This window comes from Polypterus senegalus, chromosome 16, assembly GCF_016835505.1.
Source record: "Polypterus senegalus isolate Bchr_013 chromosome 16, ASM1683550v1, whole genome shotgun sequence".
NCBI classification, from domain to species: Eukaryota; Metazoa; Chordata; class Cladistia; order Polypteriformes; family Polypteridae; genus Polypterus; species Polypterus senegalus.
Genome location: NC_053169.1, coordinates 86,605,589 through 86,627,692, shown reverse-complemented (window position 1 = coordinate 86,627,692; position 22,104 = coordinate 86,605,589). Strand labels below are relative to the sequence as shown.

General features: G+C 40.7%; 1 protein-coding gene across 2 annotated transcripts in view; it reads left to right on the top strand.

Moving 5' to 3' along the window:
- rhoq (ras homolog family member Q) overlaps nt 1-22,104 on the top strand; it is a 100,038-nt gene that overhangs the window by 60,789 nt on the left and 17,145 nt on the right. Inside the window, exons 3-4 of one of the 2 annotated variants that reach the window (XM_039738206.1) lie at nt 12,864-13,028; nt 17,370-17,465. In XM_039738206.1, coding sequence (XP_039594140.1) covers nt 12,864-13,028; nt 17,370-17,465 — 261 coding nt within the window. The remainder of the gene's footprint in view (nt 1-12,863; nt 13,029-17,369; nt 17,466-22,104) is intronic. The other variant, XM_039738207.1, reaches the window with a different exon arrangement.

Sequence of the window (22,104 nt, the reverse complement as noted above, 5' to 3'; positions counted from 1 at the left end):
CCCTGGCAGCTCTATTCTTAGCATCCTTCTGCCAATATACCCAGCATCTCTCCTCTGCACATGTCCAAACCAACGCAATCTCTGACTTTGTCTCCCAACCATCCAACCTGAGCTAACCCTCTAATGTACTAATTTCTAATCCTGTTCATCCTCGTCACACCCAATGCAAATCTTAGCATCTTTAACTCTGCTACCTCCAGCTCTGTCTCCTGCTTTCTGGTCAGTGCCACCGTCTCCAGCCCATATAACATAGCTGGTCTCACTACCGTCCTGTAGACCTTCCCTTTCACTCTTGCTGATACCCATCTGTCACAAATTACTCCTGACACTCTTCTCCACCCATTCCACCCTGCCTGCACTCTCTTCTTCACCTCTCATCCACAATCCAAATTATTCTGTACTGTGTGTACATGTATTTAAACTCGTCCACCTTCATCAACTCTACTCCCTTCATCTTCATCATTCCACTGACTTCCCTCTCATTCACACACATGTATTCTGTCTTGTTCCTACTGACTGTCATTTCTCTCCTCTCATATCTCCACCTCTCCAGGGTCTCCTCGACCTGCTCCCTACTCTCTCTACAGATCACAATGTCATCAGCAAACATCACAGTCCATGGGGACTCCTGTCTAATCCCTTCTGAATATTCAGGACAGAGTTATCGAAGAAATGGAAAATAGATTTTCAAAGATAAATCTGGACCTGATGAGAGTTGTAAATTGCCTTCTTCCTCAGTCAAATTCTTTTCTAGATTTGACACTCTTGGCCCCCTCCTCACTGATATGGATGCTTCAACCAATAGTCTGCAACATGAACTTCCACTAGCAAAAGCCATGCTGCTAAAGACGTTCTCCCCTGACAATTCTGTAAGCCTTTTAACTGTGTGCCAACATAAACAGGTCTATAAGGAAGCATCTTCTAAACTTCATTCTTCACACTGTCACGTGTTCTTACCCCTTACTGTCACACCTTGCTACAGGACAGGAGGTATAGATGTGGAAGAGTTTGTTCGCACTTTGCCCAAAAAAGAGAAGACTGATACTCTGATGTGACTGGTTAGAGGGGGCAGCAGGATCATCGGTCCACTTTTGCCTATCAAATAAACAAAGTTTCCACCTTTTGTTTGCAGAGGCAGTTTATGGTTTGGTAAATTAATTTTTTTTCTTTTTGCAGGATCCCTCCACTATATTACTGTTCATGTTGCATGTTCTGTTCTTACGTACTTATCAGCTCATGAGTTTGTGTTCTAAATGTGCCTTCAATATGTACATCAGTAGATAAGTAGAAGTTTATGTTTGATTAGCAGTATCTATCTATCATATAATGCTTTACCTATCTACAGTATCTATCTATCTATAACCCTAACCCTATCCAAAGCACCCTAGGAAAATCCCAAATACTAATGGTGGTAATAATGTCTTTCTTGATCGTAGAGATGACTATGAGAGCATAATGCAGAGTTAAAAAATATATTAAAAGAAAACATTAAAAATGACGTCATCTAAAACTTATCATCTAAAATCTCTGGTCACAAGCTACTACTGCGCTGTTGTATAGCCAATTGTGTGAAAATGTGCCCACTCAAAATTTTAACCTGAGCGGTCTAGATCTGGGCCTGGTGGCGTTTTGTTGGTAAATTACAATGAGAAATATTGAATCATTGTAATCGTTAGATAGCAAAGCCAGGAGGTTGTTTTTAGTGTAAAGGAAATACTGTGTACACATTACGTCCCTGTAGCATAAAGTGTCACCAAGCCATCTTTCATACATTTAGAACATTAATGCAATCTGGATGAGAACAGGCCATTCAGCCCAACAAAGCTCACCAGTCCTATCCAATTAATTCTTCTACAAAAAGTTGAGTCTTGAAAGTCCCTAACGTCCTCCTGTCCACCACACTACTTGATGAACTCATTTTAAAATAACGGTGTCAATCCACTGCATTAATTCCCTCCATAATTTTCACTTCAGTCATGTCTCCTTTTTAATCTTCTTTTGCTTAAACTGTAAAGGTTTTATTTATTTATTAAAGGTGCTGCTCTTTTAATCTTTCCTTATAACTCGCCCCCTGTAGCCCTGGAATCAGCCTAGTCACTGTTCTCTGGACCTTTTCTAGCGCTGTTATGTCCTTTTTGTAGCCTGGAGACCAAAACTGCACACAGGACTCCAGATGAGGCCTCACCAGTGTGTTGTAGAGCTTCAACATGACCTCCTTGGACTTGTACTCCACACATCAGGGCGCTATATAACCTGACATACTGTTAGCCTTCTTAACAGCTTCTGAACACTGTCTGGCAGGTGATCATGTCGAGACCACTACGACTCCTAAATCCTCCTCATAAGATGAACTTTCATGTTTCAGACCCCTCATTATGTATGTCATTCTAACCTTTTTTTCTTCTTACATGTAATACCTTGCATTTACTTACATTGAGTTTCATCTTCCACGTTCCTGTCCAGGTCCAACTCTAATGATTCTGCTGCCTCCGGTAATCTGCCAGTCCACCTAGTTTAGTGTTATCAGTAAATGTAACTGGCTCATTGGTTACATCTTTCATCAAGATGATTTATATAAATCAAATTAAAATGAGCAGCAGCCCTAGCACTGATTCCTGAGGGATACCACTTTTAAAATCATCTACAACTTCCTCACACCAATACCGGATTAAGACCCCCAACCCGCACCGAGGGCTCCTTAACACAGAGTTGATCCTGCTTTTTAACAATTCAACGTTTTTAAATGCAGCACGGTATTTCTGACTCCTGATTATGGCGTGAGACTTCACCGCTTCACCAAGTTCCCCCTCGCTCATTTTGCCGGCACGCAGATACAATGGAACCTCCGGTCATGATCGTAATTGATTCCAAAACTCTGGCTGCAACCCGATTTTGGTCGTGACCCAAAGTAATTTCCCCCATAAGATTGTATGTAAATACAATTAATCCGTTCCAGACTGTACAGTATGTACTGTAAATATATATTTTTTAAAATTGTTAAGCACAAAAATAGTTAATTATACCATAGAATGCAGAGTGTAATAGTAAACTAAATGTAAAAACATTGAATAACACTGAGAAATCCTTGAACAGAGAAAACTAACCTTGCAGTCTCTTTAAAAACAAGCCCAGTGCATTCTTTAACTGCCTTCTCGCGCTCACTCGCTTTCGCTTTCTCTTTCTCTTTCTCTTTCTCTCTCTCTCTCTCTTTCTCTCTCTCTCGCTGCACAGGGAGAGACTGAACACGTGCGGAAATCATCAGCGCGTTTGAACAGGAAGGGAAACTGGCTTGTTCGTCACCCGAGTGTGTGGTCGTGAACTTTTTGGTCATAACCCGATATGTACATGGTCCGAGACGTTCATAACCCGAGGTTTTTTTAGTCAAGTGAGGTGGAGGGTCCTATTGGTCATATTGGCCTGCAGATACTCTTGTCATTTCATTGAGTTGGTGTCAGACACAAGGCCCCTAGTCACCACTGGACCTTGGGAACGCACCCAGATCACCCTGATGGTAGATCCACTCTTGCCTAACACCATAGGCTCTCCATGTTTAAGCCAATTTTGTACCTCTCTACCCACTGTGCCTTGAACTTTTACATCTTTTAGTCTGACTACAAGCCTCTCAAGTGGGACCTTAATAAAAAAAAAATCTTCTCAAAAATCACAGTAACGAAATAATCATAAGCACCTTGCAGAATGGCTTACAGTCCAATGCCCTTATCACTACGTACTTCACACTGCCTACATAATTCTCATAGGAGTTTATCTTATATATTCTAATGAAATGTTTACTTCAACAATTTTAATAGTTTTTTCCTGAAATATGCATTACAAGACCTGGACTTGTTTTAGTATTCCCCAGTTTTTTTACTCTTCTTTTTTTTTTTTGTTTTCTGCTGTTCTCATTTTGCTGAATATCGTCCAGGACTGCCATGTGTATGCTTATGCGTCATGCATGGATTGTGCAACTCTGTCATGCAGTACAGCTGGCATCTTTTTGTTTACATAATATTGCTGAGTCTATCATTAAAAGAAAACTTGTATTTTACTGACAGCTGGAATTCGGTACTTTAATGCACCCTGCCTGTTAAGCCCTGAGCTGAAATCCTCCTAGGCCATTGATTCTGCCATCAAGAAATAATGTACGCTAATATCATGGGAAATGCTTTTCTTTACCGCCTGACCCTAAACCTTTGCTATGTGGGAGCATAACATCCAAACTGTAATAAATAGCGTCTGTAGAAAGTGTCCAGACCCCGTCACTCTTTACACCGTTGCAGCCTTGTGCTAATATCATTTAAATCCATTTTTTCCCTCGTTAAGCAATACTCAATAGCAGAGAATGACAAAGTGAAAATAGGATCTTATACATTTTTTGTTAATTTATTAAAAATAAAATACTGAAAAATCCCAGTGACCAAATATTCAGACCCTACACTCATTACTTTGTTGAAGCAGCTTTGGCAGCGATTTCATCCTGGAGTCTTTCTTGGGTATGACACGACAACCTTTGCACTCCTTGGCGATTTTCTGCTGTTCTTCTCTGCAGAGCTCTGTCAGTTTGGATGGGGACTGTCGGTGGTCAGCTATTTTTAGGTCTCATTTCAGGGTTCACGTCTGGGCTCTGTCTGTGCCAATCAAGGAGATTCGCAGAGTTACTTCTAAATCACTCCTGGGTCGTCTTTGCTTTATCCTGTTGGAACGTGAACCTTCAGCCCAGAGTGCTCTGTGACAGATTTACATTAAGTAGTTTGCTCCATTCAGTTTGCCTCAACCCTGTCTGGCCTCCCAGTCCCTACTGCTAGAAAACAATCCCAACAGCACAATGCTGCCACCATCATGCTTCACCACTGGATTGGCATTGTGTAGGTGATGAGCGGTGCCTGGTTTCCACTAGACTTGACCCTTAGGCCGGAGTTATACTTCACGCGAAGCATGCTGCAGAGGACGCTCCTGCTACGCCAGTGGTTCTTTGTCAAGGGGGGCGCGTTTGACCTCGGGGAACATGCTTTTTTATACTTGTACTTATAACAATTTTATAGACAAATGATACTATTTATAGTCGCGCGGGGGGCGCGAGATGTTTTCTTCTTCTTCTTCTTCCTAGGGGGGGCATGACAGAAAATAATTGAGAAGCACTGTGCTACGCAAACGTTGTAGTGTTCATACTTGTGCGCGTACTTTACGTAAATCTGGAGGAATCCACCAGGAGGCAGTGCGAGATATTATCACAGTGAGAACAGGTTCAGCTTCTCTGTGTTGTGAATTGCCTAGAACACCCATTAAATTTCGATGACACCTTACCGCAATATCTCTGACAAAGGATGTTTAATGATTAAATCTATCAATCCAGGGATGTGTCCATTCTAGCAAGCATTGGACACGAGTGAGAAACAATCCCTGGACGAGGCCTCAGCTCATTGCAAGGTGAATACAAGCACACATACACTAGCATCATTTTAGCAGCACCAAATCCCCAAATCTGCGTATCTTTGGAAGGAAACCGGAGCACAGTGTGGAATCCAAGCAGGAAACACCAGCGACGTGACTCCCTGCGAGACAGCAGTGCTACCGCCCCTCCACCATGTCACCCCCATGTGTGTAATTATTAACAGTATTCATTTAAACGAAATTATATGTAAAATGTAACATACACACTTTAATGCATTTCATCATGAAAGTGATATGAAGTATAAATCTAAAGATTCTAAATGTGTAGAGAGCTGGAATATCATACATTTAATTTGTTCTGTGTGGTGATCTATTGCTGCTTGCCGCTGCTCTCAGGTCCAAAAAGCTTGTAGCGATTAAAAACTGGGATGACGTTTACGATGGTCTGCTTTAATGATAAAGTTAACTACGAGGTTAAAGTGGACATTTCGAGATTAAAGCCGAAATTTCCACTTTAATGACAAAATACACGATTTCGCCGTGTCCTTTATTTTTTTTCTCAGTGGGCTCAAATGCAGTGCTATACATTATGTTGCTGTTGTTAAGTTGCAAAAATAATAAAAAAAGGCGGCACAAAAGATGGTATGTGAGACTTTTAAAATGTATCGTGTCATTACGATCGGGAATATGCGACGCTTGAATATAAAAGCACCATAAATGCATCTGTATGTCTGCGTTTTGCTTCACCACATCGAACCATTCATCAAACAGCAAAGCGCACATACCAATCCCCGTAGGATCTGCCTAGAGGCTTTCTGTCACATGTAGATCTGGCGTCATGTTCCGACTTTTAGCACACTACGCACCCTGACTTTTTGCTGGTACTGCAGCTCACACATGCGTCGAGTTAATTTCTGAGGACCTGCTCAGAGGACGCGTGAAATGAACGCTGGGAATGCGTGGCAGCCATGATGCGGGCATGTATGCGTTCCGAGCGTGAAGTATAAATCAGCCCTTAGAGTTAAGCCTGATAGTTCAATCTTGGTTTCATCAGACCAGGTAATCTTATTTCTCATAATCCGAGAGTCCTTTAGGTCCTTTAGAGCTGGCTTTTACTGATGGATGATAAACGCCTCCATATAAAGCTCTTTGTAAACACCCTCAGATTACACACACATTTCATCAATTATCTGGCATCCTCCTTCATTTACATAATCCTAGTCTCAGTGCATGCCCATGTGTAACTAGCCGTGATAACATCAAGCAAGGCGTACAGATGAACTCCTATGTGTGCAAGAGATAACAACCAATGAGAGCTCAGGCAGAAGTAGAATCATACAGAGCACATTAACATTGAAGAGCCCAATCACAAATACAAGAGAAAGAAGAACAGAGGGGATGAATGGCAGCCTCAAGAACTGAAGGAAAACGGGTGTTCTGGATCACATTTACAGAGCAGAGGCTTGTAGATCTTTGTAGCCAGCGCAGATGATGACTTGACATCTCGTTTGCCTCGTACCACAACAGAGTAGAAAAAAAAAAAAAAAAGATGGCTCACATTGATTGGGTGCCAAAATGTAGATAACTTCGGATATTTTAACGGATCAACAGAAAATCTGTACTCGTGAGAGAGTTGTGTAACCCATCATCCCCTGCATCATCCTTCCCTCTGACACATTAGGAATTTCAGCCAACGAACCAAACAGCATAGGTGAGTCAAGAAAAGCTATGGGGGGCTCCTTTCTACTAACAGCAATATGTCTACATAATGCCCCACTAGGACTGTTAAGTCAAACATTTTTCATTCTTTTTAATTTTCTTTGTGTGTTCAGACATGCTTTTTGTGTGGTTGTAAATATAGTTATCTATATATGAATTTATTTATTTGAAGAGCTTCTGCAAAAAAGCCACATTTCCTATCTATTTATCTGTCTATCTACTGTATCTTATATAGTGCATCTATCTATTCATCTATTTTATAGTCATATGAAAAAGTTTGAGAACCCCTCTCAGCCTGCATAATAATTTATTCTAATTTCAACAAAAAGGATAACAGTGGTATGTCTCATTTCCTAGGAACATCGGAGTACTGGGGTGTTTTCTGAACAAAGATTTTTAATGAAGCAGTATTTAGTTGTATGAAATTAAATCAAATGTGAAAAACTGGCTGTGCAAAAATGTGAGTCCCATTGTCATTTTGCTGATTTGAATGCCTGTAACTGCTCAATGCTGATTACTTGCAACACCAAATTGGTTGCATTAGCTCGTTAAGCCTTGAACTTCATAGACAGGAGTGTCCAATCATGAGTGGTAAAAGGTATTTAAGGTGGTCAATTGCAAGTTGTGCTTCCTTCCCTTTGACTCTCCTCTGAAGAGTGACAGACAGCATGGGATCCTCAAAGCAACTCTCCAAAGATCTGAAAACCAAGGTTGTTCAGTCTCATGGTTTAGGGGAAGGCTACAAAAAGCTATCTCAGAGGTTTAAACTGTCAGTTTCAACTGTAAGGAATGTAATCAGGAAATGGAAGGCCACAGGCACAGTTGCTGTTAAACCCAGCAGGTCTGGCAGGCCAAGAAAAATACAGGAGCGGCATATGTGCAGGATTGTGAGAATGGTTACAGACAACCCACAGATCACCTCCAAAGACCTGCAAGAACATCTTGCTGCAGATGGTGTATCTGTACATCGTTCTACAATTCAGCACAATTTGCACAAAGAACATCTGTATGGCAGGGTGATGAGAAAGAAGCCCTTTCTGCACTCACGCCACAAACAGAGTCGCTTGTTGTATGCAAATGCTCATTTAGACAAGCCAGATTCATTTTGGAACAAAGTGCTTTGGACTGATGAGACAAAAATTTTGTTATTTGGTCATAACAAAAGCGCTTTGCATGGTGGAAGAAGAACACGCATTCCAAGAAAAACACCTGCTACCTACTGTCAAATTTGGTGGAGGTTCCATCATGCTGTGGGGCTGTGTGGCTAGTTCAGGGACTGGGGCCCTTGTTAAAGTCGAGGGTCGGATGAATTCAACCCAATATCAACAAATTCTTCAGGATAATGTTCAAGCATCAGTCACAAAGTTGAAGTTACGCAGGGGTTGGATATTCCAACAAGACAATGACCTAAAACACAGTTCGAAATCTACAAAGGCATTCATGCAGAGGGAGAAATACAATGTTCTGAAATGGCCGTCACAGTCCCCTGACTTGAATATCATAGAAAGATCTAAGGGATGATTTGGAGCAGGCTGTCCATGCTCAGCAGCCATCAAATTTAACTGAACTGGAGAGATTTTGTATGGAAGAATGGTCAGAAATCCCTCCATCCAGAACCCAGACACTCATCAAGGCTATAGGAGTGTCTAGAAGCTGTTATATTTCCAAAAGGAGGCTCAACTAAGTATTGATGTCATATCTCTGTTGGGGTGCCCAAATTTATGCACCTGTCTAATTTTGTTATGATGCATATTGCATATTTTCTGTTAATCCAATAAACTTAATGTCACTGCTGAAATCCACTGTCTCCATAAGGCATGTCGAATATTAAAAAGAAGTTGCAACTTTGAAAGCTCAGCCAATGATAAACAAAAATCCAAAGAATTAAGAGGGGTTCCCAAACTTTTTCATATGACTGTATATAGTGCTTCTATCTATCTTATAATATAGTGTGTCTATTTATCTATCTATCAGTCTTATAGTATAGTCTATCTATTTATCTTATAGTGTATCTATCCATCTACGTTATAATATAGTCTATTAGTATAGTGTGTTTGTCTATCTATTTTATAGTATATCTATCTATTTTATATAGTGCATCTATCTATCTATTGTATAGTGACTTTCCTATCTATTTATTTTATATAGTGCATCTATCTATCTATTGTATAGTGACTTTCCTATCTATTTATTTTATGTAGTGCCTCTATCTATCTATCATTTCTAGGATCTAGATTGTAGAATCTGCTATCCTCATCCAACAAGTGGTTTTTAACTCTAGGTTGTGCAGTGCTGGCCTTAATCTGTCGAGTTTTTTGATAATAAACATTTGCAAAGTAATACAAAGCAGTCCATAAAACAAAGCTGCTTAGAATGAAGTGACCTGTCTATTATTGGCATCACAAGTGCACACTCCAGTCTAATAATGCACTGTACAGCCTGTGCCCTGTGCTTGCCTTCTTCTAAGCTGCCAAGTCCCCAAACTAAACCGATCACCAGATTTTTCTGTACAGAATGACTTTAACCACTGGATCCCCAATTTTGTCTTGGTAGGCCATGTAGCTGTGTGTTTTGCTTTTAATCAGCTTCTTAAGCAAGCTGCTGTTTCCCAGTTTCAGTGTTTTTGGGGTCAATGTAGAAACTACAAAACTACTTTTGGTCAGTTTATATTATATTAGCAAGCATTTACATATGTTATATGGGAATAATTTTGTGTGTTTTTAAAATTGTTTTAATTGTTTTTTTGAGACTTTCATCATCTTCATCATTTTCATTCTAGATGTTCTGGTTATTTAATCCATTATTTTCTAATGAGTACATTAGTGGGTCGGCTGCTGATGAAGTTGCAGCCATTCATCATCAGTGTCATTTGCCCCGGTGTCTGCTCTGCTCATCATTAATTGTCATTAGAATTTAAACACAGTCTAACTTTGTCAAGGCCATTAATCATGCAGTCTTTATGATATTACAATGCCCTTCCTTTTACAAAGCCAAGAAAGATGAGATAAATCCCCTAAAATATTCTGTATTTATAATAAACTAGCAGTATTCACCCTGGAAACTTCCTAAGACAATGGGCCTCGGTTATAGTGCTGATGTATCAAGAGTGCCATGCAAATAACGGAGTACTTTTCTGTATACATTATTTGTTTTTCTTTTATTGTTACCCCAGGGATTAATATCATTAGTTCCCTGGAGCTCCTTACTCTTGAACATGATACATACAGTCACACTTGAGTAAAACATTCCTGCCGTATATCAATGCCTGCTTTTTCTAGTGACTTTGTCTTTGCTAAGCATTGTATTCTTTTGAACGTTGTGTGATTGCTCGGACTGGAGTTTGCTGGTGCCGGGGCTCATGAAGTGCGGGCGGATTGTTGGACAGCATTGGGTGACGCTGTTGTGAAGTACCTGTGTGCGCATCTCGAGTGCCTTTTTATATCCGGTTACAGTGACGTGCATGTCCAGCTGAGCATAATGAAGTTGTATGGGGCAGGTGACGAGCACTTGGTTTAGAGAGGGATGCACGCCATTTCTGGAGGGGAGCAAGCCTTGGGAAGAAAATGAGATGGTAGGCACTTGAAAACATTATCAGTAGCCTGATCAGGTCAAAGAGATACTTAAAGAAATAATTGTTGGAATTAAAGGAATTGATAATCGGTAGGAATAATGGGAATTTTTGGGTATAATTATAATTTTTACCTTACAGCAGATACTGATACAAATTTGAATGTGTAGTCCTTTGATCTGTAAGCTCATACTGTAACAAAGTTTTGGAGGGTTTGTATCAAAAGCAATATACAACAACAACATTCATATAGGAGTTATTTTAACTATACATTATATAAATATATAAAAAACTTTATATACAGCATTGAAGTTTACAGGCTGCACATTTATATATCCCATGGAATAAACTCAATGTTTCAAGAACTGTACAGAAAAGAACAGATGAAAAGAAATAATATTTTGAACTACTAGGGGGCTTTGCCCCCGCTCGCTTCGCTCGCCAACCCCCTGGCCTACACTACTTGCTAGCCTCTTTGTGGTTCTGCCGCTCACATTTGGGGATGCAGATGTACAATTTAAACAGATTATTATTTTCATGGGAATTGTTACATATCCATCAACGAGACATGTAACTGCCCGTGATTGAATTTTGTTTCTTCCTGTCTATTAAATAAAATGACTTTTTCGAATGATTGGCTCTTGAGACTTGTAAATTGTCTTTGCAAAAGCTATTCTAATGGGAAACTATTAACGTTTTAATACGAATGGCATATGAAGATCTCCTTTGTTGTCTAATGTTATCCGTGGAAGATGTACTACATTACGTTTCTTGGATACATCCTTCTTTTTACAGTAATTCATGCGGTGGAAGACCAGACAGTGTTATCGGTTGTAGACATTCTTTGGGATATTGTAAGTTGTTGTTTTCATCTTCCGCACAATCACCACCAACTGTTTCAGCAAAGTCTATTGATATGCATTTAACCAATTCGCCCTAGTATATATACTAGGGGGCTTTGGCCGCCAACCGTAGACCCCTCCCCGGCCTTCACTACGCGCCATCCACTTCACCTCTGTGTCGCTCGCGTGTCTGGATTTCACTTTCACCAAACAAGAAATCTTTTAATTCTCGTGGATATACCTCTTCATTGTGAAGAAACACTACTTTTCCCTGATGACAACACAAATTAGACGATCTACAAGTCTCTGACTTAAAGTTTAAATCTGAACAACATATTTGATCTATTTTCGCTGTTCCGTTATTTCACCGAGTAATAATTTCCATTTGTTTGCGTTAATGCGATCTTTACTATCATTTTTTTGGGACTTTCGAATTTTAGTACTTTCATTATCTCTAACCTGCTCTAGATGTGTATTGCGCCAATGTTTTTGAATTCTTTACGACATTCTACTTTGTCATCTACTCTTTTTGTATTTTATTTCCAGGCCCGGGTGTGGTTAAATCACTAGGCGCAAAGTCTTGTCTCGCAGGATGTGAAAGTATCTCTCTGAAAAAGTCATGAGTCATCCCAGAATTTTTTTATCATGATAGAGAGATACATTTTTTAGTTTATTTATTTTTATTTTATATATTTTCTTTTTCCATGAATGTTTTTCACATTAATTGCCATTGTACAGCATGGGTCACCATTAGCTTCAATTATATCATAAACATTTGTCTGTCAGTCTACAGTACATAAAAACATGAGATTAAACTTTTTTTTTTTCTCCATCACTGCAAGCTACATGGGGTAAGTAACATACTGTATATAAAAATATCATTTTAGGGTAGAATACTATACAGATCGTGATTTGACTTGATGGAGAGGGAACAGAAATGAATGATTTGAGTTATTTGTGGAAACAGAGTTTCTTTTTCTTTTTGAAGGATTGTGCAGAAGTGGAATATGATAAATGCTACTGGGTTTTGATTTTTTTATATTAATCTGACTTTTTGAATGTTTTCAAATTATGCACAGTACTGAAAGTTCTTTAGTTGTTGAACAGTTCCAGTAGTGATGGCCACGGAAATGTTCAAAGATTTTTTTTGTTAATGGACAATTATTGTATAATAAACACTTTTGTCATTGGAACATTACCCTTTGGCGTGTGTGTTTTTCACTCTGACTCGCTGGTCTTCGGTTATGTCTACTGGATGACACGTATTCTTTGATACGGTTGAGGACTCTCTCATCACAGATACTTTGGCTCTGTCTAATGCACTTATCTCTTTCTCCACTTAGGAAGACTATGATCGTCTGAGGCCTTTATCATATCCAATGACGGATGTCTTTCTCATCTGCTTCTCCGTGGTCAACCCAGCCTCGTTTCAGAATGTGAAAGAAGAGTGGGTGCCAGAGCTCAAAGAGTATGCGCCAAGTGTCCCGTTTCTACTCATAGGAACCCAGGTACAGTAGGGTGGGAAAGTGGGTGCTCTCTGAGTAAAGAAGAAGCTTTCGTAAAATATGTGGGTGGAGTTCTCCTTCATCATAATATATAAAACTGTATATCAATAAAAGTCAGTCCAATGGTTCTGAGACCAGTGACAATGTGCGGGCTGTGAGAAACACCAGTCCGGATCACACGAGATGCATTGATTTTTTTACTGTAAGTTGACACAGGAATGAAAAGACAGTCACATTTGTTGTGATAAACTTTATTAATCCGTCCATTATCCAACCCGGTATATCCAAACCACAGGGTCATGTGGGTCTGCTGGAGCCAAACCCACCCAACACAGGGCGCAAGGCAGGAAACAAACGCCGGGCAGGGCTCCAGCCCACCGCAGGGCGCACACACTAGGGACAATTTAGGATCACCAATCCACCTAACCTGCATGTCTTTGGACTGTGGGAGGAAACTGGAGCACCCGGAGGAAACCGACGCCGACACGGGGAGAACATGCAAACTCGGGAAGCGAACCCACAGGTCTCCTAACTGCGAGGCAGCAGCACTACCCACTGCACCACCGTGCCGGCCCTTATTATAACATTGTATAACAACTAAATGTAAAAACTTCCAACGAAGTGAATACTTTTTATTTTTGTCGTATTTTACCTGATGCATACAATTAAAAATCGCAAACGCATGAGTCAATGCAAACATGCAACTCCAAGTGAACCCGGGTCCCCAAACTGTGAGGCAGCAGCGCTACCCACTGCGCCACCATGCCGCCCAACTTTATTAATCCCAGGGGGAAATTCCAATGCATACAGCAGCAGAAACATTAAAAAAAAAAAAAAATTGGGAGTGCGCTCCCCTCGACTTTTTCGTATACTGAGATAGAGAAAAAAAGGTCATCAGAATCACTTCCAGTTGCGAAATATTTCTCAGATATCATACCTCTTTGTTTCTCATCATAACTAATTGATAATAGCGATGCACAGTCATCTATCTATATTTATAATCAAACTTTATACTAAAATGATATTTTCGCACTTAGAGAGGTCGAAAACGTCGGTGGAATTTTTTTCATCATTACATATGCATTACCCTGATTACGTGCAAAGTAAAGACAGTTATAGTCACCTAAAAACATAGAAAAAGTGTACGTATTAAATAATATTTGTTGCAATAAATTGCTAAAGGTAAAACTGCATTTAGCTACGTTTAATTATGATAATGATGGCGAAAATAAAAAAAAAAAAATCATAAAATTAAATGTATTGTCAGGAACATGATGGGGACGTAGCAGCTTGTTGTTCCCATCACGTCTTTATATTTACATGACATGTTCAATGTTTACACGTTAGTTAAACTGATGATGTATAAATTAAAATAAAATAATAGTTATTGACAGAATATGCGTTATAGTGAATACAGTTTTTAATATCGTGTACACATTTATATTTCCATGATGCAAAAAATTGGATGGTTGTTTAAATTAAACACTACTTCCGGTTGAGTAATTTTTCTCAAATTTCATATCTGTTTGCTTTTTATCATTATAAATATCTATAGAAAATTTGAATCATTTATCTGTAATTATAACCATAGTTAACTTGAAAATTCGCAGAACTATTCAGTTCAGTTCCAGTTGCCGGAAGTGGCCCAAAGGTTGATAGGTTTCCTTATTTTTGAAATAAAGCAGGTGTACGAAATCTCATTGACCAGGTCAAAGAATTTTCAAGTTATTGTGTTTATACACAGAAGACATAATTTCAAAAATCGTATTTTCGGACTTGGGAAGGTCTAAAACATTGAGATTCATCAAAAGCTTGAGGTCGAATTTTTTCACGATTCCAATGCTTTTCCTATACAGTGTGGTCCAGATCTAATTATGCAGATCCACATCATCTGGATGACTTTGATTTATGCCGGGGACGATTCTAGTTCGGCGCAAAGACGATTCCTCATGTCTTAGTTCGCACATTTCTTGATGGTCTGGGATTTTTCAGGTGATTATCTATGTAATAAACTTAAGTTATAGCGTAATGAAAATTGCATAATTAGATCTGGACCACCCTATACTATGTACAACCCCAATTCCAATGAATTTGGGACGTTGTGTAAAGCGTAAATAAAAACAGAATACAATGATTTGCAAATCCTTTTCAACCTATATTCAATTGAATACACTACAAAGACAAGATATCGAATGTTCAAACTGATAAACTTTATTGTTGTTTTGCAAATCTTCACTCATTTTGAATTTGATGCCTGCAACACGTTCCAAAAAAGCTGGGACAGGGGCATGTTTACCACTGTGTTATATCACCTTTCCTTTTAACAACACTCAATAAGCGTTTGGGAACTGAGGACACTAATTGTTGAAGCTGTGTAGGTTTGAATTCTTTCCCATTCTTGCTTGATGTACAACTTCAGTTGCTCAACGGTCTGGGGTCTCCGTTGTCATATTTTTCGCTTAATAATGCGCCACACATTTTCAATGGGAGACAGTTCTGGACTGCAGGCAGGCCAGTTTAGTACCCGCACTCTTTTACTACGAAGCCACGCTGTCGTAACACATGCAGAATGTAGCTTCGCATTGTCCTGCTGAAATAAGCAGGGACGTCCCTGAAAAAGATGTCGCTTGGATGCAGGGCCGGATTTAGATGAAAAGAGGCCCTAGGCTATTCCACTTATGAGGCCCTTTCTCCTCCCATTTTTAAGTTTGTTCAAATTGCTAACAATTTGAATGTAGGCCCCTCTTGATCTTGAGGCCCTAGGCTGAAGCCTAGTTAGCCTATAGGAAAATCCGGCCCTGCTTGGATGGCAGCATATGTTGCTCCAAAACCTGTATGTACCTTTCAGCATTAATGGTGCCTTCACAGATGTGCAAGTTACCCATGCCATGGGCACTAACACACCCCCATACCATCACAGATGCTGGCTTTTGAACTTTGCGCTGATAACAATCCGGATGGTCCTTTTCCTCTTCGGCCCGGAGGACACGACGTCCATGATTTCCAAAAACAATTTGAAATGTGGACTCGTCAGACCACAGCACACTTTTCCACTTTGCGTCAGTCCATCTCAGATGAGCTCGGGCCCAGAGAAGCCGGCAGCGTTTCTGGCTGTTGTTGATATATGGCTTTCGCTTTGCATGGTAGAGTTTTAACTTGCACTTGTAGATGTAGCGACGAACTGTGTTAACTGACAATGGTTTTCTGAAGTATTCCTGAGCCCACGTGGTAATATCCTTTACAGAATGATGTCGGTTTTTAATGCAGTGCCACCTGAGGGATCGAAGGTCACGGGCATCCAGTGTTGGTATTCGGCCTTGCTGCTTACGTGCAGAGATTTCTCCAGATTCTCTGAATCTTTTGATGATATTATGGACAGTAGATGATGAAATCTCTAGATTCCTTGCAATTGTACCTTGAGAAACGTTGTTCTTAAACTGCTGGACTATTTTCCCACGCAGTTGTTCCTAAAGTGGTGAACCTCGCCTCATCCTTGCTTGTGAACGACTGAGCCTTTTGGAGATGCTCCTTTTATACCCAATCATGACAAACACCTGTTTTCCAATTAACCTGTTCACCTGTGGAATGTTCAAAACAGGTGTTTTTTGAACATTCCTCAACTTTCCCAGTCTATTGCTGCCCCTGTCCCAGCTTTTTTGGAACGTGTTGCAGGCATCAAATTCAAAATGAGTGAAGATTTGCAAAACAACAATAAAGTTTATCAGTTTGAACATTAGATATCTTGTCTTTGTAGTGTATTCAATTGAATATAGGTTGAAAAGGATTTGCAAATCATTGTATTCTGTTTTTATTTATGCTTTACACAACGTCCCAACTTCATTAGAATTGGGGTTGTATATGAGAAAGTAAAACTCAAGGATACAGACTCACAGGACAGATAGTACAGTCAATCAATAAAAATAACAAGTACGTTGGGTGGAAGAATTGAATTGCCTGTTAGCAGTGGACAGAAGTGCTGCTTAGCACACCATGGTGGAATGAGCAGCCTGTGGCTAAAAGTGATGGCCTTTAATTTTGCCACCATCCTCTTTTCCACAACAACTCCCATTGTGCCACGATCTCCTGATAAGTTTGTTCAGCCGTTGACTTCACTGACTCAAAGGCATTTGAAATGAAGCCTGGAGAAGCAGGCCCTGAGCAGAGATGCGTGGTGAGGAAACAAGCAAAGACGACAACAAGGAGTCTTGTGCTTATGTCAGTGAGACAGTCAGAGTGATTTTTATGTCAGGGATGTCAGCTGGAATTGATCAGCCTATTGCCTAATGGCCATTGGTCTGAAATAATGGTATTATTGTCCTTTCTTTTGTTTTTCTTCTTAACTAGATTGACCTGCGAGATGATCCCAAAACCATTGCAAAACTCAACGACATGAAGGAAAAGCCAATTGTCTTAGAGCAAGGGCAGAAACTGGCTAAGGAGGTAAAACTTACTCCTCTTCACTGTGGGCAGATTTTTTCCAAAGGACGCCGATAGAAGTGTTTTGCTTTAGACAGAAGCAGTGCAGAGGATAAGGTTGATATATTTTAGGGAAAGCCAGGAAATCTTCACCATTGATCCAGCTCAGGGGTCTCCAACTCCGGTCCCGGAGGGCCACAGTCGCTGCAGGTTCTTTCTAACTCTTTCTTCAATGAGTGACCTGTTTTTGCTGCTAATTAACTGCTTGTGAATTCATTTTATTTGGCTTGCTCTTGAAGACTCCTGATTCGTTTCTTTTCCTTAACTAACAGCAAATGATAATCTCTCTCTCTCTATCTCTCTATTATATGTAAGACAAAAAACAAGTCAAGGTTTGGGGTTTTGAGCCCCGTATACTGTAACATAAAGGTCCAAATTAATTCTCAATAAAAATATCATTAGACAAAAAGGAATGGGAGGACGGACATTATAAGGAGTCAGACCGGAAATTAGACACGTGGAAGGCGTGGGTGGTGGATGGGTAGAGGACATCATCAATGGGGGACCAGAGGGAAGAAAGGAACCCGGAAGCGTTGTTGTTTTGGTTGTCCGGGCAGGATTATGGTGGCGGCGCTTCGTCTTTTCTACGGGTAGAGAGCGAGAGAAAGGTTAGTACACCACCATCGTCCCCTGGCCCGACTTGTCGCGACGTGTGTCGGGTCTTTAAGCTGCTATTATTATATAATCCAGTGTCTTTCTGTCTGTCTGCTTTTCATGAGAGAGCTACTTAACGGATTTAGATCTTTTTTTTTTTTCCTATAATTTGCTTGAGCATTCCGGTTGATTTTGCCACTCTCATCGCGCTAAGAATCATAGTTCGGTTGCAGGAGCAATTTATTCGTGCTAAGCCAAGAGAGAGGCTGCAGGCTGAGGAGAGGGGGAATCGTGATGTCAGGAGTAGGGAGCCAGGCGGTGCCATCCTCACTCACACGCCAGCCTCCGTTCGAATTGCCCTACCTCTCTTCACGTTTTGGAGGACACCCTGCCTGTGCTTAGCTAGCAATACCTGTTTGTTTATTGATTTTTAAAAGTTAGAGTTAGGGTTAGGGTTTCACTATTACACAGGCAGAGCTGCGGGGGACAGCTAGTACTATATAAAATGAACCAAAACATGATCAGCAAAACTGTGACCATCATATGATATCTGAAGATAAAGAAAGATGAAGGAAGGTTGATCTGCTCAGGTCCACAAAACATTTTAGCAGTGCTCTTAGAAAAAAGAAAATGAACAATTTCAGAAATGTCTGCCATTGCACAATGACAGCAGCAACAAGCCATAGAATTAAAGAACAGATTAAATTAATAAGAACTGGTGAACCTGAGTGAAACTGGTTGGAGTTTGAGGCCCTGACTTAGATGGTCTTCTGTAGGCTCACTCACTTCACATTTCATTTCTGTTTAGGTGCCATTTAAGGAAAGAAAGGAAAAAATCCTGGGGAGTAAACCTTAAAAAGCAAGTCAATTTAAAATTAATTTAAAAGCAGTTTATTAGCAGCACAAACAGGTCACTAATTAAGAAAAGGGTCAGAATGAAAACCTGCAGCCACTGGATCCCTCCAGGACCAGAGTTGGGGACCCCCGATCTAGCTCATCTGAGACAGGATAAAGGCCTTGTTGGGTACTTGGGGGTTAACCTTGTGTTACGTGGGATGTGATGGTGGCTTCCATTGATTCTGTTAATTCTTCTTTAATACTGTGCAGCTGCAAAGTGCTCCGACCAAATAAAAACGTCTTGGGATCACCACCAGCAAATTAAAAGGTCACCCAGGCACTGTCATCGTTAATCAATATTGAGTAGGCAAAAAAAGAGAGAGAGAGAGCGCAGGCCAGCACGAGCCATCAGTCAGTGTTTGTAAAAGAAGCAGCACAGCAGAGCACAGAGCACATCTGCAGGGACACGGAGGGTATGCCAACCCCAATGTCAAGACTTTGTTTACAGTTCTAGCAGAGGCCGCAGATCAGCGAGGCACAAATGGTCAAATCTGACAGCACAGTATGGATTGAATTGTAGAACGCCTCTTTAGTTTACACAGCTCTGTACTTAAAAGGTCAGCATTTTAGAAAAGTTACCACAGTGTTTAAAAAAAAAAATAAAAACACACACACAGTGATTTAGATGTGGGTGGATTGTGGATTGACTGTAGGTGGAGAAGATTGGGAGGGTAGAAACGCTAAACAGAGAAATGGTGAGAAAGTCATTTAATTGAAAAACGATGACAGTTGGGAGTGAGCAGTGATGAAAGAGCAGAATAAATCCCAGGGCACAGCCTGCCAGGCGTAGCCTCCGGCCTTAAAGGAACAAGAGATTGGAGCGGATTACTTAGATCTTCATCACTGAGCAGACTTGAAGGGGCCAGTTACTAAAAATATATATCTATCCATTTTCCAACCCGCTGAATCCGAACACAGGGTCACAGGGGTCTGCTGGAGCTAATCCCAGCCAACACAGGGCACAAGGCAGGAATCCAATCCCGGGCAGGGTGCCAACCCACCACAGGACACACACAAACACACCCACACATCAGGGCCAATTTAGAATCGCCAATGCACCTAACCTGCATGTCTTTAGACTGTGGGAGGAAACTGGAGTACCCGGAGGAAACCCACGCAGACACAGGGAGAACATGCAAACTCCACGCAGGGAGGACCCGGGAAGCGAACCGGGTCTCCTAACTCGGCAGCACTACCACTGCGCCACGTGCCCCTCTCTCTCTATATCTATAATATAGATATATTAGATAGATATATATCTCTATATATATCTATAATATAGATATAGATATAATCTATATATATATATCTATCTATCTAGATAGAGATATAGATATATATAGAGATATAGAGATAGAGATATATAGAGATATAGAGATATAGAGATATAGAGATATAGATATAGATATAATCTATATATATATATATATACACACACAGTATATACTGTATATCTCAAATAGTTACAAAAACCAAGCTAAGTCAAGGGTCCTGGCTCAAAACCCTCCAATCTGTTCTGAAGATGTCTAAGTGTACAAATTAAGCTCAGCTGGAGGAGAGGTACAGCCACCTCCCAGGTCACTAGACAGCTGTAGCTCTGCTGCAAAGCTCACGCTGTAGTGAGACCTTAAAAGGGAAAGAAAAAAAATGAATTCAATCCATCAGGAGAAGTGTCAGGAAAACAACAAAACTTGGATGGACAGAACTCAACACTGTGGGGGGATCCGTGTCCTCTACTTCTTTCTCCCCTCATCAGAGTTTGAGCAGGCTGCCCGCCCCATTTTACCTATAAGTAAAGCTTTCACTTTTTTCCCTATTTACAATTTTCTGTCAAAAGGTTTTAATAATAATTATCTCTTCTTCTTTTGGCTGCTCCCATTTAGGGGTCACCACAGCGGATCATCCAGCTCCGTCTATGCTCAACTTTGGCATCGTTTTCTGCCACACCGACTGCCTTTATGTTCTCCCCGTAAACCTCTTTGGCCTTCCTCTTTTCCTCCCGTCTGGCGATTTCATCCTCAGCATTCTTTTCCTGCTGTACCCCCTCATCTCTCCTAGACCATCTCACTCTTGTCTCTCTCACTTGGTTAACAAACTGTCATACCTGTGTTGTCCCTCTGATAAACTTATTCCTAATCCTGTCTACCTTTGTTACACTAAGCAAAAATCTCCACCACTTCCAGCTCTGCCTCTTGTCTTTTTGTCAGTGCCTCTGTCTCCATACCATATGACATAGCTGTTCTCATTACAGTTTTATAGACCTTCCCTTTCACTCTTGCAGTTACTCTTCTCCCCCCAGTCCTCCCTGACCTGCACTCTGTTCTTCACCTCGCCGTTGCTTTGGACTGATGAACCCAAGTATTTAAATTTGTCTACCTTCACCACCTCTGCTCCTTGCAGTCGCACCCTTCCACCACCTTGCCTCTCATTCACGCATATTTACTCCATCTTATTCCAACTGACTCTCATTCTCCTTCTCGCCAGTGCGTACCTCCACCTCTAAAGGTTCACCTCAACCTGCTGTTTACTCTCACTACAGATCACAATGTCGTCTGCGAACATCACAGCCCACGGAGACTCTTGTCTGACCTCATCTGTCAACCTGTCCATCACCAACCAGGCTGCCATTCCTACTGCACATCTCGCCACAGTCACACTGTCCTCATACATTATCCTGCACCATTCTCACATACTTTTCTGCTACTCCCGACTTCCTCATACAGTTCCATAACTCCTCTCTTGGCACTCCAAAAACACGCAATGTCCATCTGACCTTCTCCATCAACACTCTTAAAGCAAACTTCGCATCTGTAGTACTCTTTCCTGGCATGAAACCATATTGCTCCTCACAGAGCACCACCTCTCCTCTCAGTCTAGCATCCAGCACTCTTTCCCATATCTTCATGGTGTGGCTGATCAACTTTGTAACCCTGTAGTTACTGCAGCACTGCACATCTCCCTTATTTTTGAAAATTTGTACGAATATATTTCTTTTCTACTCCTCAGTCGTCTTCTCACTTTTCAAGATTTTGTTAAACAAATCAAGTTCAAAACTCTCCTGCCATCTCACCAAAACCTCTCCTTACTTCCAGATCTGGGCCAACAGCTTTCC